Source organism: Narcine bancroftii, chromosome 1, assembly GCF_036971445.1.
Source record: "Narcine bancroftii isolate sNarBan1 chromosome 1, sNarBan1.hap1, whole genome shotgun sequence".
Lineage (NCBI taxonomy): Eukaryota > Metazoa > Chordata > Chondrichthyes > Torpediniformes > Narcinidae > Narcine > Narcine bancroftii.
Genome location: NC_091469.1, coordinates 431,924,374 through 431,940,106, shown reverse-complemented (window position 1 = coordinate 431,940,106; position 15,733 = coordinate 431,924,374). Strand labels below are relative to the sequence as shown.

The window sequence follows — 15,733 nt, the reverse complement described above, 5'->3', positions numbered from 1 at the left end:
TGACAGGTAGAGAGTCACAGCGATGATTAATTAGGCAGGTTTTTAAAGTTTCAGAACAGAGCAGTTTTTTTGCAGAGCCAGGAGGAATTATTAGTACGGAGAGTGATATTGACGCACAGAAGGAGAGCGTGGGAAGGTTTTAGAGGAGCTCACAGGACAGACGTGCTCCGCTCTTACCCCATTGCTCTGGGTGGAATGCACCGACTGCTCGCTGGTCGAGGAGCACGTGCTCATACGATCAGTGTCCTTGCTGTGCGTAGAATGACGGTGGATCTGGCGCTGCAGGGAGTCCACGTCCCCTGGGAAGGTGAAAGAGCCAGGGCGGCTGGCAGGCGAAGCTGGGTGTGAGCTCCAGAAGGAGCCCTTGAGAACAGGGCTGCTGGGAGGGAAGGATTCTTTGCCGAAAGGAGAGGATGGGAACGTCGTAGACAGCGGTGAACTCAGGGGTGAAGTTGTGCCTGGTCGTTGCTTTCCTATCGCCAGAGTGCCCACACTCCCTCTTGGTGACCGGTTCTCTTCTAGGCTACCTCGTAATTCCTTTAGGCTTCCATCTCCTGTGTTGGTAAGCGATCCTAATGTTTTCCTGGGGCTCTCGAGGACTTTTGTTCTAGGAATTTGTTCCAAGTCATTGTCGCTGACTTCCCGTTCCAGATGCCTGTCAGATTGGCTGCAGCCAGAATCTAGGGTGCTGTTGAGTGTCGTCAGGGTAGGGTTGCGAACGGACATACCTGTCAATCTGTCTGCCTCTGCCTGGGCCGAGGCCACAGAGGAGACCAGGACTGGGGAATGGTGCCGGATGGGTTGGGGTATCCGAGAAGGTCTGGAGCGGCTTGTGCTGCTCATTCCACTACAGCTATTTGGTCCGCTAGGGCCGACATGGTTCCTCTGGTATTCAATCGGAGATGTCAAAGCTGGAGCCAAAAAAAGGTGAATTAGACAAGTTTATCATTGTATGGCTGGGATGAATGAAAACTGAGGATTATAGAAGCCAGATGGAGGTAAACAAGAAAATCTGCAGATGCATGGGTCGAGTGCAGTACACATAAGTGCTGGAGAAACCCAGCAGCTCCTGCTGGGTTTCTCCAGCACTTTTGTGTTGTGAATCATAGATGCTAGGTTCAGATGAATAATGTGTTATTTAGAATCCCCTTCTCAAATGTTATAAGCCATTCTCAAATATTTCCCTCTTATCTGCATGCAGATCATCCTTGCTGGTCCTTTGAATGTTGGTGAATACTTTATAACAGAGGGGTTGATGTGATGTTATGCTTATAATTAACACACATTTCACAATGGTAGGAGGAATTTAATGATAGATTCTGCACTGCTCTTACAAGTTCAAATTGCAGATGACTGGAAGAGTTAATTTAACAATTGGTACCTTTCTTTCAGCAGTACTTGCTGAGAAAATGCAACTGCAAACTTTCATGGGGTATTTATGACACAATTATTGTTTACACAAGCTTTCAACTCCTCAAGCCTTCCCTACCATTCAATTAGGTCACCATTGACATGTTTTTCAACTCCATTGTCCATTTTAGCTCCACTTTACCATTGTTATGCAAGTGATTTTGATACAATAAGTTAAAACACAGCTGAGGTTAAAACAGCATAGCATACAATTGCACTTTAAATTATTTTCCATCTTTTTTTTAAACGGTAAACTTTTAAAGTCATGGTTCTTAACAATTTTGGATTAATTTGAAGCTTTCAAAGGTCAATGCATTTTTAGATGCTTAAAAGTTGAAAGGCTGCTCTTTTGGGGGAATGAATGAATGACTGAAATGTGGTTTAATTTTACAATTTTTCAAGTTTCTAATTTCAGATGAAATAATGTGTGGTGCAGCTGGACAATGAGTTTTATACTTGGGAGGGAGAATACCAGTACTTCATTTCATAAATGCATCTCATAATAACCCTGGAGATTACTTTGTTTCCCTTTGGTTTCAGTTATAATACTCTCTGGGAAATTAGAAGCAAAACATGACACAAAGAGGGAAACAAGACTGAAACTAAATAATGTATAACCTATTGTTATTAAAGAAATGGTGTCTTACAAAGACATTAAGCACTCTAATCGACATAAAACAAAAATACAATACCACTACTTATGCCTGAACATGCAATTTAAACTAGTCATGTCTGTTTTCTTTAGGCTAAGTCACCCTGACAAATCAAAGCTGTTCTGTGGTCCAGTGGGTGTGAACATGAAAGTTACAGACATCTTGAGAAGTCTCGTTGGTCTGATTTGATCGCACTTGAACAACAGACTACTCATGGAGTCACGGTCAAGAATTCACCTTCCTGCAAATTCCCAGAATTGGCACAGGTTCAGCAACTGCATTTATTTTAATGGAGGAGAATGGTTGGCATGAAGATAGCAAGCTTCAATTACATTTGTTTAATTAATTGGGGGTAAAACACAGGATTCTGTTGACACCGTGGTTAAGTGAAAAAACACACAAATGCTGCAGAAACTAAGCCAGTCAAACTGTGCCTTTATGTAGCAAAGGTAAAGATACATCACCAACGTTTCGGGCTTGAACCACACTTGATGTATCTTTACCTTTGATACGTAAAGGCTCTGTTTGACCTGCTGAGTTTCTCCGCATTTGTGTGTTTTTTGTTGAATTAATTGAGTTAATCTACATGTATCTAATTGCTAACAAAAGTCATTGCATTTTAATTTTAATGTTTTTAAAGGCTAAAGTTATTTTGTTTTTTAATAATTATTTCTAATTACTTTTGAATGCCTGTGATGATCAGAGACTCATGGTCACTCAGTCTTTGATCGTGTTAACAATAGCTGGGCTCTGATTATTTCTCAGGGGCAGTGTGTATAATTTTTGATGAGGAAATCCCTCATGGGTTTGGAGACACTAATCATTAGCCAGTTTCAAAGAACAAGTCTACCTCCCGAGAAGGAGCAGAGCTGTAACCTTGGTACTCACCAAGGCTATTTATCATATATTAAGCAATGTGCATGAAAAAAGCTATCTTAAAATAAAAATCATAATCATTATTTCTTTGTGGAAAGGAGATAGGGAAGACAAGGCCGTAGATTTGAAGACAAATGGCAACATCATTCCAGCCTAACCTTTGGTGTATGAATCACATTGTGTGTCATGCAATAACTAAAGTGGGCGTATGCTTGAACAGTGAACATAAAAGAGAATGATGAGGTTATGTTTCATATAACCTTCATAAGAAAATCTGTAGGTACCATTTAAAAAATTGCGCTGGTTTTCCAGAATTTGATTGATTTCATGGATCCACATTTGACGAACTGTAGAATTTGATGCTTGCAAAATGTAAGTTTCCAAACTGCCATCTGCTGATCGTGAGGTAAGTCCAAATTTACACGGATCATTATCCACATTCTCTTCCAAGCCAAGGCAACTCACCTGGAACACAATTAATAACCTGCTTCATCCAGTGTAATAAATCAAATTTTAGCATGAGTTAGGTCACAAATTTTAATTGTATGAATTGCAAAACTTTACAAGATAGGTAATCTATTAAAATAGCTGATGGAAAGTAATTAAGGTTAGCCTAAAAACTGCAAAATATACTTCCAGCCCATACCAAGAACAGAGAAGTATTTTCAATTCATAATATACCAAAATTTATATCATGGTGGAGTTGTTCAAGTGAACCGGTACGGACTTGAAGGGCCGACATGGCCTGTTTCCGAGCTGTAAACGGTTATATGGTTATATATGTGTGGCAGTGAGGCTATATTTAATATTCATCCCAACAATAGTCCTTTAAAACTAAGAATGAACAGTATTTTAAAATCATTTAGTGCAAATGAAAAATTAATGCAGAACAATTTTCAGTCAGGAAATATTTGGATGTACTTTATATAGAGAGATTTTCAAACAGTTGATAATTATACAGATTTTAAAATTAGATTAACACTTGTATAAACATTTTTAAATAACATACTCCCTTATGTTGGAATAAGGATTGGGATGCCCTGGCCAGCTGATATACAGACATGAAACTGTAATAAATTGAAAGTTTGAAATCCTACCAAAATTAAATGGATGCTGTGTTAGCACAAGATTTATTCAAGGTCTTCAGATTTAGATACTCAGGTATTGTGCATATGGTCTACACTATTGTAAAACCATTTTTTTTCTTGCCCTATGGTAACTGCAAATATTTATCATTGATCTTTTGTATTTAGTATCTCTTTTTCCATTTAACTTATGCTATTGCAATGGCATAAGCATTGCAATAAAAGTTCCTATTCAGCTGTAGGAAGTAAGAATTTTGGTGTATATGTATAGTGGAACACTGATTTAATGCAAATTCGGATATAATGTGATGAGTCATTGGACCCTTTAATGTCCACATTCCCTTCTTTGAGATAGGACATTAAGCGAGCCCATTTTAAAAGATGCAGTAGCAGGATGGCAACCCTATGGCATAGCAAATGTTTAGAAGTGGCGCGTCTAAACGATTAAAGAAAGTAAAGTAACGTTTATCTTGGTGAGAAACTCATCACATTAATGAAGGGGGGTGGTGTGTGTTGCTGAGAATGGGTGTTAGTGCTGCTGTGAACGGGAGTAGGGGTGGTGGGATGAGTGCTGCTGCAAACAGAGGGGGGATGGTGGGGCTGCTGCCGTGATCAATGTGTGTATATATTGAACACAGTAGTGAAACCCTGATTTAGCACAACCTTGCTTTTCTCATGATCCGATTTTCTGGACTCGGAACCATCGTGTTATAATGGGATTCCACTGTACATTCCACAATGTTTATGAAAATAAACATTATCATTACATATAGAGAAGGAGAAATGTCTGAGAAACTCTGAACATTGGCAATAATGCAGAACACTGAGAAAATCTTGGCATAAGAATGGGGAAAAGGATGACAGGGCAATTTGGGACAAGAACCTGCTGTGCAGCGATCAAGTCAGGGTTGGGAGACTGTGGGGGGTGGGGGGGGGGATAAGATTTTCTGTCTAATAGGAATTCAATGCAGAGAAGCGCAGAACATGACTATCAGAGGTGAAATGAAGAAAACTGAGTAAGGTATTTGATACATAAATTGTGTGTCGAGGGTTTGAGAGATTATTGGAAGGGTTGGAGAGATGTTTGGAAGAGGCAGGGCGTTGATCAAGAAAGATTGTACTCGTGATTAGGAGAAGGAATGCACTCGGAAATGATTAGGGGAGAGAGATGATTGGGAAAAAGATCAAGAGTGATAAGTGAATTGTTTCGCGATGAGTAAAGGGGTTCAGAAAGATGAGTGGGGTATATGGTTTAGGAGGTGGGATGGATGTGCAGAAGTTAATTGGTTGAGCAGTAACTAGCAAATCCTTAAATTAAAGGAGGTGCCATTCATAGACCTTAGTCAAACTCTACAATTTTGTGACTCAAAACCAGAGGTTCAAACCTTGCATCCTCCAGATTAGAGAACCAGGACCTAATTTTGGGATGAGTGCTTTTGTCATACAATTGCAATTTTAACAAATTATAATGATTAGCATACAAAATCACTTATACATACAACAATATTTCTAGGTATTCTAGTTTACCAAATGACTTTCAGAAGAGAACAATCAAGATATTTATCTATGTGACTCAGAATTAGAAGTTGCAAGATTTATTAAAGTGGCATGAATTGATTTATTATTTGATTTATTTCTCCCCAGAGAATGGGAGAGCAGCTGGAATTGAGCATCTTGGATCAGGACATGGAAAAAATCCTGGGAATGATGTCAGGTTGTTCTATCTCTATACATCACAAAATAGCAAGACCATATTTGTGGCAATAATAGTTAATACTACAGATAACCCCTAAGTTAAAACAGTTTGGTTTATGGAAATCTGCCCTCACAGAATGCACAAATCTCAGAACAAAAATTTAAAAGATGGAATACAATTCCCTCTTTAGAATTTATTGAAAAAATGTTCATAAATTGGCAGAAATACTGGTAATTTTTTTCAACTTGCTGGGTCTGCCCACCTTGCATTGTGACAATATCCAGAAATGGATGCCATTTTGTGCACAAATAAATCACAAGGACTTGGTGGAAAAATGGCAATGGTTATTGATTGGATTGCATGATGGAAGTGTGATGAATGACTGGTGCATGATAATACTACAAGTACAGCTGCACACACTTATGCCCAACTCCTTTGCTAAATCAAATGTCAACTAGAGGCTAATTAAGATAAATTAAATTCTCCGGAGCAATTAGTTTTGGTGTATTTGTGGACAATAGAATGTACCGAGTATTCTCCAAGCAGAATATTAAATTACCTTGATACTGTTTTTAAATAAATAGGCAGGCATGGAGAAGCCTTTTTTCTTATCCAAGGGTTCACTGAAAATTGCAATTTGCTCAAACAGGAACACTCTACGCTCTTTACTACGTGAAAGGAGCCCACCATCCTGATCTGCAACAAGGAACGTGTCCTGGAGAAGCAATCTCCCCTGGGCTATAATTTTTCCCTGAAATCAGAGAGAAAAACATAATTCTTTCCAAAGAATTATAAAGACTTTATCAGCAATCATCAAGAAAAAAGTGAGAGTATCTAACAAAAAAAGGTTGGAATGTACAATTAAAGTACAGATGATTACCTGTTCCTATCTTTGTTGAGATCACAAATCAATCAACAAATTCCATTCTTCTCTAAGAGGGGTGAAATGTCTTCAAATTACAATAGGAACTTTTTCACCTTAGGGCAACACATTTTTGGAATTCTCTAACCAAGTCCCACATTTTTGGAATTCTCTAACCAAGTCCCACAGCTACCATGACCACCCTCTTCATTCCATTCCTTTCTTGCAATACAGTTACTTCAATCACATTTGCACCCAGGACGAGGTCTTCCATGCAGGATCACCTAAGATGCCCTTTTTCAAACAAATGTGGGTTTTCCTTTACTGCCATCAACAGAGTGCTTACCAGCCTGTCCTCCATTACCCGCTTATCTGCCGTACCTGGCTGCCCCCTTTCCACGTGCAACAAGGACATGACACCCTTGTCCTTACCTACAACACTACCAGCCTCTGCATCCAAAATATCATCCTCCTCCATTTCCGCTACTTATTAGTATCAGAGCCAACATCACCAGGCTGAGGAACAGCTTCTTCCCACAAGCACTGAGAATGCTGAATGACCAAAGGAACTGCTCACTCTAATCATCTGCGACTCTCATTTCTCTAAACCAATATTTATTTATTTTTTAATAGCTATCATACTTGTCCTTCAGATGTATTATTTTTCTGTATGTGTGGTTGTGTGTCTGCATATTTTGCACCGAGGATCAGAGAGCATCGTTTCACCAGGTTGTACTTGTATAATCAGATGACAATATACTTGACTTGACTACTACGTGATCCCACCTCTAGAAAGATCTTCCGATCTCCTTCCCTACTTGCCACTTCCTCTGTGATTCCTTTCTCTACTCTCTTCCCACCAATCGCCCCTTGGTATTGATCCCTGTGACTGCAAGAAATGCGACACTTGAATCCACATCTCCTTACTCACCACCATTTGGTATTTCAAACAGTCCTTCCAAGTGAAGCAACACTTAATTTGTGAATCTGTAGCGATCATCTACTATATCCGGTCCTCTCGTTGTGGCCTCCTCTGTTCGTCAACTGGGAGATTGTTCGTTGAGCGCCTTCACTCTGTCCGCTGCAATAGCAGGGATCTCCCAGTGGCAACCCATTTCAATTCCCCACCCCAGTATGCCTGTCCATGTTCTCATGCACTGCCAGACTGAGACCACCAGCAAATTGAAGGAACAACACCTCATATTCCATCTAGCCACTCTCCAACCAGATAATACTAACATTGACTCCCCCCACCTCTCCCCTTCCCCTTTCCTCTAACTCTTGTCTATATCTCCCTTTCATTGCCTGCTTTCCTCTAGCTCTGCATTCACCTTCCCCTTCCCTTGATAAATTCTCACCTTTCCTCTCCTGTTCTCCCATCTATGTCCTTTCTTCTTCCTCCCCAGCCTTTTTATTCAGGCAACTGCCAGCTTTTTGTTTATACCTTGAAGAAAGGCTCAGGCCCAAAACGTTGGTTACTGTAGATGTGTATTTAATCGCCAACTTTTTTGGACCACTTTTTCAGGCCAAAACAAAAAGGGAGGGGTTGACTTTTACATGGATCAAATTTTTGACTATTGTAAGTACCTGCGTTTTTCAAGGTGATGGGAGCTCGATGGCTGGGACCGGGTGTTAAGTCCACAGTAGGGAGTTCGGATGGGTGGGCAGCCAGGGTGAGGATCTGTGGTCAGGATCTTGGATGGTCAGGTGGCCGGGGAAAGGATCTATTGCTCGGACATCAGGAGCTCCGGTGGCTGGGGTGTCAGGAGCTCTGGTGGGCAGACAGCCAGGGTGAGAACCTGCCGTTGGGGTGTTGGGATGATGGTTTGTGGTTGGGGCATTGGGAGCTCAGAGGAGCAGGCAGTCAGGGCCAAACATTGGTGGCTTTGACTTTTACATGGGTCATACAAAAACATCCGATTTTCAGGCCAAAAAATGGGGTGATGGGGGGGGTCAACGATTAATCGAGTATGTACAGTATTTTGGACACCAAGTGAATCGAGGATTTTGAGGTTGTTGCAGGATTACTGAATAGCAGAGCAGGTATGAGGGGCAAATGATCCACTCTGGGTGCTTTAATAATCTTAGGAGATAACTATGGTGTTAATGAAAAAAGATAAAGGCAAGCAAGGCCATCACTGTTTTTACTAATGAAAAATGACAGAAATCTATGGCCCATTCAATCTTCCTTTTACCATTATACTGTTATGTATTATCTAATTTCCTGAAAGTGACAAAATACCAAATATTACTAACTTAAAATTTTAACCATGCTTTTCTACTTTACATGATGTGTGAAGTAATAAGAACATAAGAATTAGGATTTTCTGACATTTAGTAAGATCATAGCTGATCTGGCTGTGAACTCAACTGCACCTACCTGCCTTTTCCCCATATCCCATAGTTCCAAAAAAATGCCAAAAAACGTCTAACTCTGAACTATATTTAATGAGGCAGCCTTTACTGTACTGCTTCCTGGTGCAGAATTCCAGGGATTCACTACACTTTAGGAAAAGATGTTTCCCCTCATCACCATCCTAAATCTACTCCATCGAATCTTGAGGCTATGTCCCTTCATTCTCATCTCACCTAACAGCGGCCACAACTTTTCCATATCTATCCCTTTCACAATTTTATATATTTCTGTAAGATTACCTCTCGTACTGGTGTATTCCCAGGGTAAGGGGAAGCCCCAACTTTGCATTGTTGTTATAATAAATGTTCTTTGTTCTCAAAAAAAAAAGATTACCTCTCGTACTTCTGAATTCCCTGTATAGTTCTAGTGATTATCTTTCCCCATAGGCTAATCTTTGCATCTTTACTTCTGTATTGATGGGTTTCTGGTGCTTCTTCTCAAAACAGGTGGCTCCAGAACTGTTGCATATTAATAATTTAGATTATGGAATTAATGGCTTTGTGGCCAAATTTACAAGTGTTACACAGCAGGTAGTATTAAGGAAACAGGGAGGCCGCAGAAAGACTTAGACAGTTTAAGAATATGGACTCTGCAACCAATGTGGTTAAACTCCTCTGCTCCACATCCAAAGCCAGTATATCCATTCTTAAGAAAGGAGATCAGAACTGCATGCAACATTCCAGTGTAGCCTCATGAGTACCTCTAATGGTTGCAGCAGAACCACACTGCTCTTAAATTTAATCCCTTTAACAACATTCCATTTGCCTCCTTGAATACCTGTAAATTCATGCACTTGTACTCCCAAGTCCCTCCGCACTGTAGCATGCTGCAATCCTTCATCATTTAGATAATAATCAGATTGACTATTTTTTCTTCCCAAGTGGACGATCTCGCATTTACCAACATTGGATTCCACCTATCATACTTGTCCTTGCAAACTCATTTAAAATATCTAAATCTCTCTACACCCTCTCTGCATCATCTGCCCAATATGCTATTCCACTAATTTTAATTTCATCAAATTTTATTATGCTGCATTCAGTCCCCTCTTCTAAATCATTTCTTTACCTCATGAACAGATAACCTATAATTTTAAAAACCACTTCAGATTTAAAAAATAAAATAAGCAATATCAAATGACTTAGGAGGCTTTTTCAAATAATCAGATGGAGAAAAGAAACCAAAAATTACATCAAATCCTTGTAGCCTTCCCACATTCATCATATCATTGCAACGTTTTGGTACAATGCACATGACTTCCACAGCTTTCTGTGTAAGGAAGAAAAGAAGAAAATATCAGCGTCTAATATTTATAACTTTAATGATCAATTATTGTACACAAAATTGAATACATTAAAAAGCATCTTTCTTAAGTGTAGTATTCCCAGATGGATGTGTGCACATAAAAATAAAATCAGACACGTAAAAGCCTTGCATTTAGAACTCTCCCTTTCTCTTTTAAAGTGACCTTCCACATCCTTTTGTTGATTTTACCCTCCAATCTCACACAATTCATTCCCAAATGTGAGTTAAAAAAGAGTCATTGTAAAGCTAGTCCTGCAACATAATTATTGGGTTTAACAGCATGGAAACAGACTGTTGGCTCAATTTGTCCATGACAACTAAGTGGTCTACCTAAACTTGCTTACATTTGGACCTTGCGATTCACATATTCCTGATTTGTTAATACGAAGCACTCTTCATTCTGGGATAGAGTAACAGGCCTTTAACTACCACATTAAGGGGTAGACAGGAGAGTATCTCCTGCAAGGTAATGAGCATGAGGTATCTTTGATGAAGTGACGAGCAGGTTAGATAATGGAGTTGCAGTGGATGCTGTGTTCAGTAAAACCCCTTTTATCCGGAATTCAGCCAACTGGCAACCTCAAGCAACAAGCAAAAAAAAAGGAAATAAGTAAGAATAAATGAATATTTAAATAAAAATTTAAATTGTAAAAGTAAATGTTTTCTGAAGTAACATATCAGCCTTTGGTGAAGATGCAGGCAGATATTCATCCAACAGAGAGCCTTAGCTGTGCTTTGCTCATAGCAGCTGTTTGAATAAAATGGCAGTGCCCAAGATGAAGAGCAGGTTGATGCCTCTCACCATTGGTGTGACTCTCTTAAAGTCTCTCCTTATCCCTGCTGCGTAAGTGTCTTTATCTTTATTAGCATATTATTAAGTATATTAGAAAGGCTTAATCTGTAAATATGGGTGGGGGTTTAATTTTGATGGCAGTACAATTAGCTAATGGTTAATGCCACGCTGTTACACAACCAGCAACTGGGGTTTTAACTTAAAGTTAAATTTTTAAGTTATGGTAATTACCTGATTTAAATGAACTTACATAATTAAGGAATACAATACTAATTTTTTTCAAATTTCTTTACATTTTGTACTGTCTTTTGTCTTTTAGACTGTTCATTCTTAATGCTGGTGTATTAGTTTGGCACTGTAAGACTGAGTCTTGAGCAAATGTAAAATTTCCATACCCTCCAATCCCCTGGAGGTGCCGGACACCACTACTGCAATTGGATTTTCATAAGGCCTTTGACAAAGTGATGCATATGAGGTTACTTAACAAGAAAAGAGGAGCCCATGATATAACAGGAAACACACTAGCATTGGCTGATTGGCAGGAAGCAGAGGGTTGGAATACAGGGATCATATTCTGTTTGGCTGCCAGGCACTAGTGGTGTTCCACAGGAGTCAATGTTGGGGTTGTTCCACAGGGGTTGGTGTTGGGGCTGCTTCTTTTTATGTTGTATATTAATTAATTAGATAATAGAATAAATGGATTTGTCACTAAGTTGGTTAGGTGGAGGAAACAGGGAGGCTGCAGAAGGACTTAGACAGATTAGGAGAATGGGTAGAGAACTGGCAAATGAAATACTAAATTGGAAAATGTATGGTCATGTATAAAAAATAAACAGGAGGACCATTTTTAAAAAAAAGTGGAATCAAATTAAAAATACCCAGATGCAAAGGAACGTGGGAGTCCTCATGCAGAACAGCCTGAAGGTAAACTTGCATATTGAGTCAGTGGCGAAGAAGGCAAATGCAACGGCGGGATTCCTTTCAAGAGGAATAGAACACAAGAGCAGGGATGTGGTATTGAAGCTTTATAAGGCACTTGTGAGACCTCACTTGGAGTGCTGTGAGCAGTTTTGGGACCCTCATTTAAGAAAGGATGTGCTGACAGAGTGGATTCAGAGGAGGTTCACAAGGATGATTCTGGAAATAAAAGGGTTATCATATGAGGAGTGTTTGACAACTCTTGGCCTGAACTCATTGGAATTTAGGAGGATGAGGGGGATCTTATTGAAATATTTCAAACATTGAAAGTTGTGAATAGAGTAGATGTTGAAAGGTTGTGGAAGGCACACTTTCAGAATTGAAGGGCGTCAGATTAGATCAGAGATGTTGAGGAAGTTCTTAAGACAAAGGGCAGTAAATCTGTGGAATCTGTTGCCACAGGCAGTTGTGGAGGCCAAGTCATTGGGTGTATTTAAGGGAGAGATTCACAGGTTATTAATTAGCCAGAAGATCAAAGGTTATGGGGAGAAGACTGGGCAGGGGGGCTGAGTGGGAAAATGGATCAGCTCATGACTAAATAGCGGGAGAGTCGATGGGCTGAATAGCCAATTTCTGCTGCCACAGCTTATGGTCTTAGTGCCAGTTTAAAGGTAAAGGTTCCATTATTGTCAAGTAATACAACATTTAAAATGCAACATACATGAAATTCTTTAACTTTGTCTCCTGTAAGGAAGACAGAGAATCGCCACTTTGTCTAGCGTCCCTCACAGAAACGAGGCCCTGCGAGGAATGACTTTAATTGTTAGACCTCATGTGAATAAACAATATCATGTCCTTTCCATGGCAAGACTAATATCAGTGAGGTTGTGTGGGAAGAGAAATTTGAGCTTCCAGGGATCTAAAAGGACATTTATTGAAATGGTTACTCCTGGGAAAGAGGGTTTGAAAGTGAAGAGGAAGAGGGAAGGCCAGGTTCTGAGAGACCAAGGGGCCTGTCAGTCATGGCATGGCACTCATAATCCTCTTAATCTGCAAGGATTTCACACAGAAGTAATTTTTTTATATTTACCATAGCTTCTTTTGGTGCAATCAGCTCCTCCCACCTTGGGACAGCAGCAGGTCAGATGTTGGGGCACTGTGGCCAACACTAGGCTGAAACTCTGAATTAAATTTGATCTCCCATAGCAAGTAGCCACATTGAAAATTGGTAAAAATTATAAATGAACTGAGCAATCTCAAGCCAATTTAGCGGCTCACCTTAAACACTTCTAAACGCCATTTCCTCATACCTCACATTGTCATTGAAAACTCAGTTATATTACTTCATGAAACATGGAAGGAACATTAGCTCCTTAGTGTACAAGCCTAGTATTTTGCAGGAAAATAAGGAAAATTATATATTGGGATATAATTTATATATATATATCTATATGGTCAACCAGTTTACCTATCTCGGCTGCACCATTTCATCAGATGCAAGGATCGACAATGAGATAGACAACAGACTCGCCAAGGCAAATAGCGCCTTTGGAAGACTACACAAAAGAGTCTGGAAAAACAACCAACTGAAAAACCTCACAAAGATAAGCGTATACAGAGCCGTTGTCATACCCACACTCCTGTTCGGCTCCGAATCATGGGTCCTCTACCGGCATCACCTACGGCTCCTAGAACGCTTCCACCAGCGTTGTCTCCGCTCCATCCATTGGAGCGCTTACATCCCTAACGTCGAAGTACTCGAGATGGCAGAGGTCGACAGCATCGAGTCCACGCTGCTGAAGATCCAGCTGCGCTGGATGGGTCACGTCTCCAGAATGGAGGACCATCGCCTTCCCAAGATCGTGTTATATGGCGAGCTCTCCACTGGCCACCGTGACAGAGGTGCACCAAAGAAAAGGTACAAGGACTGCCTAAAGAAATCTCTTGGTGCCTGCCACATTGACCACCGCCAGTGGGCTGATAACGCCTCAAACCGTGCATCTTGGCGCCTCACAGTTTGGCGGGCAGCAACCTCCTTTGAAGAAGACCGCAGAGCCCACCTCACTGACAAAAGGCAAAGGAGGAAAAACCCAACACCCAACCCCAACCAACCAATTTTCCCCTGCAACCGCTGCAATCGTGTCTGCCTGTCCCGCATCGGACTTGTCAGCCACAAACGAGCCTGCAGCTGACGTGGACTTTTTACCCCCTCCATAAATCTTCGTCCGCGAAGCCAAGCCAAAGAAGAAGATATGAAAAAGAAAATGGCAGTGTTGCTGGAGTGGTTGTAATAACAGTGTTGTTGCTGGTGCAGATTCAGGAGAGCAGAGACCAGAGACACAGCACTGCTCTGAAGGATTCAACGCTTGGTCCTAATGCTGAAAGCACTGTACAGGTTTTAAGCGGCCTTTTAAAGGAACCAGCTGTGTCATTTAAAATCTTGCAACTGTGGAGTTCTGTTCCCGAGATGACGGTGCCTGTGCTCGGCAGTGGCCACAAGGAGTTGGAGTCTCTGCGGAGCAGCGGACCAGCGTAGGGCACCAGAAACAGGAAAAACACTCCCTATTGAGAAGGAGAAGCAGAGAAATAGTTTGTTCACAAGTCGAGGACTTTGTGGATAATGTCATCATTTATTGTCCATCCTGAATTGCCCCAGATCTGAGGAGGCAGTTAAGAATGAACAACACTGGTTACTTGTGCTACACACAAGGATGAAAAATTTCCAACACTCAAGGATATCAGTGACACAGATGGCTTTTAAAACAACCCGGAAGTTCCTTATTCACCCTTACCGAGACCAATTTTTACTTAAAAATACAGATTTGTTTAATTACTTAAATTTAAATTTCCTAGTTGCCATGGTGAGATTTGAACTCACATCACTGTATCATTGAGACAGAGCTCTACTGGCTAGTGTAGTAATTAACCATTATTCTGCCATTCATACACTTCTAGAAATTATAAAACATACCACACTTAACAATAAAATTAAACACAAGAAAACTCAAAAATTATGAAAATATATTTAAAGTCAACCAATTAAATACAATTAATGGAATCAACCTTAATGTCTAAATGTCTTACAAATATGCACCAACGCTGTTTTCATACTTGGGAATTGTCAATTTTGTCATGGGTTTTATAAAACAATACCTCTAGCTCTGTGGCATCTACAGCAGCCTTCCTGGAATATTTAAGGAAGTCCTGCGCAAAGAATAGAAACAAAATTAGCCAACATATCACTGATAATTCAGAAACTGACTTGAGAACATGCATCATGAAATTAGTTGAAGTTTGAGAAGAAATTTTATTGTACTCTATTCCATCAACAAAAGCAGATTGCAAAACCTATTATTTTAATTGTCAACAACAGTTGTTTTACACATTTGGCTTAATGCAGTTAAATATGAGAGGATTTCTGCAATCATGTCAATGAACTGCCAACAAAGTCTTTTGGTTAGTATTATACATAGGAAAAGACTAAATACAGTCAAATTGAATCCAGTTCAAGAATATGCACAAGGGCAGAATGTAAAACACAATGCACACGCATTCTTCAATGTCAGCCTTCCCACGAAGAGCCTACCTTCAACAAGAGCTGATATTTCATTATACGCTGCACTGGTTTTATCAGCAGGTCAGTCAATTGTAGTCGATGACCAAGCCGCTGTTTTAGATCCTTGAAATATTGAAATTAACATTCATGTAATTTCATTTTT

General features: G+C 40.1%; 1 protein-coding gene across 9 annotated transcripts in view; it reads right to left on the bottom strand.

The window, feature by feature from the left end:
* Positions 1-15,733, bottom strand: part of LOC138751657 (triple functional domain protein) — a 470,729-nt gene that overhangs the window by 59,065 nt on the left and 395,931 nt on the right. For 5 of the 9 annotated variants that reach the window (XM_069914221.1, XM_069914223.1, XM_069914225.1 and 2 more), the window contains 6 exons: positions 15,601-15,693; positions 15,168-15,218; positions 10,190-10,267; positions 6,280-6,471; positions 3,224-3,404; positions 178-911 (listed from right to left, as the gene is read on the bottom strand). In XM_069914221.1, the coding sequence (XP_069770322.1) occupies positions 178-911; positions 3,224-3,404; positions 6,280-6,471; positions 10,190-10,267; positions 15,168-15,218; positions 15,601-15,693 (1,329 nt within the window). Of the gene's footprint in view, positions 1-177; positions 912-3,223; positions 3,405-6,279; positions 6,472-10,189; positions 10,268-12,735; positions 12,816-15,167; positions 15,219-15,600; positions 15,694-15,733 lie in introns of those variants that run through there. The other 4 variants (XM_069914227.1, XM_069914224.1, XM_069914229.1 and 1 more) reach the window with 4 other exon arrangements.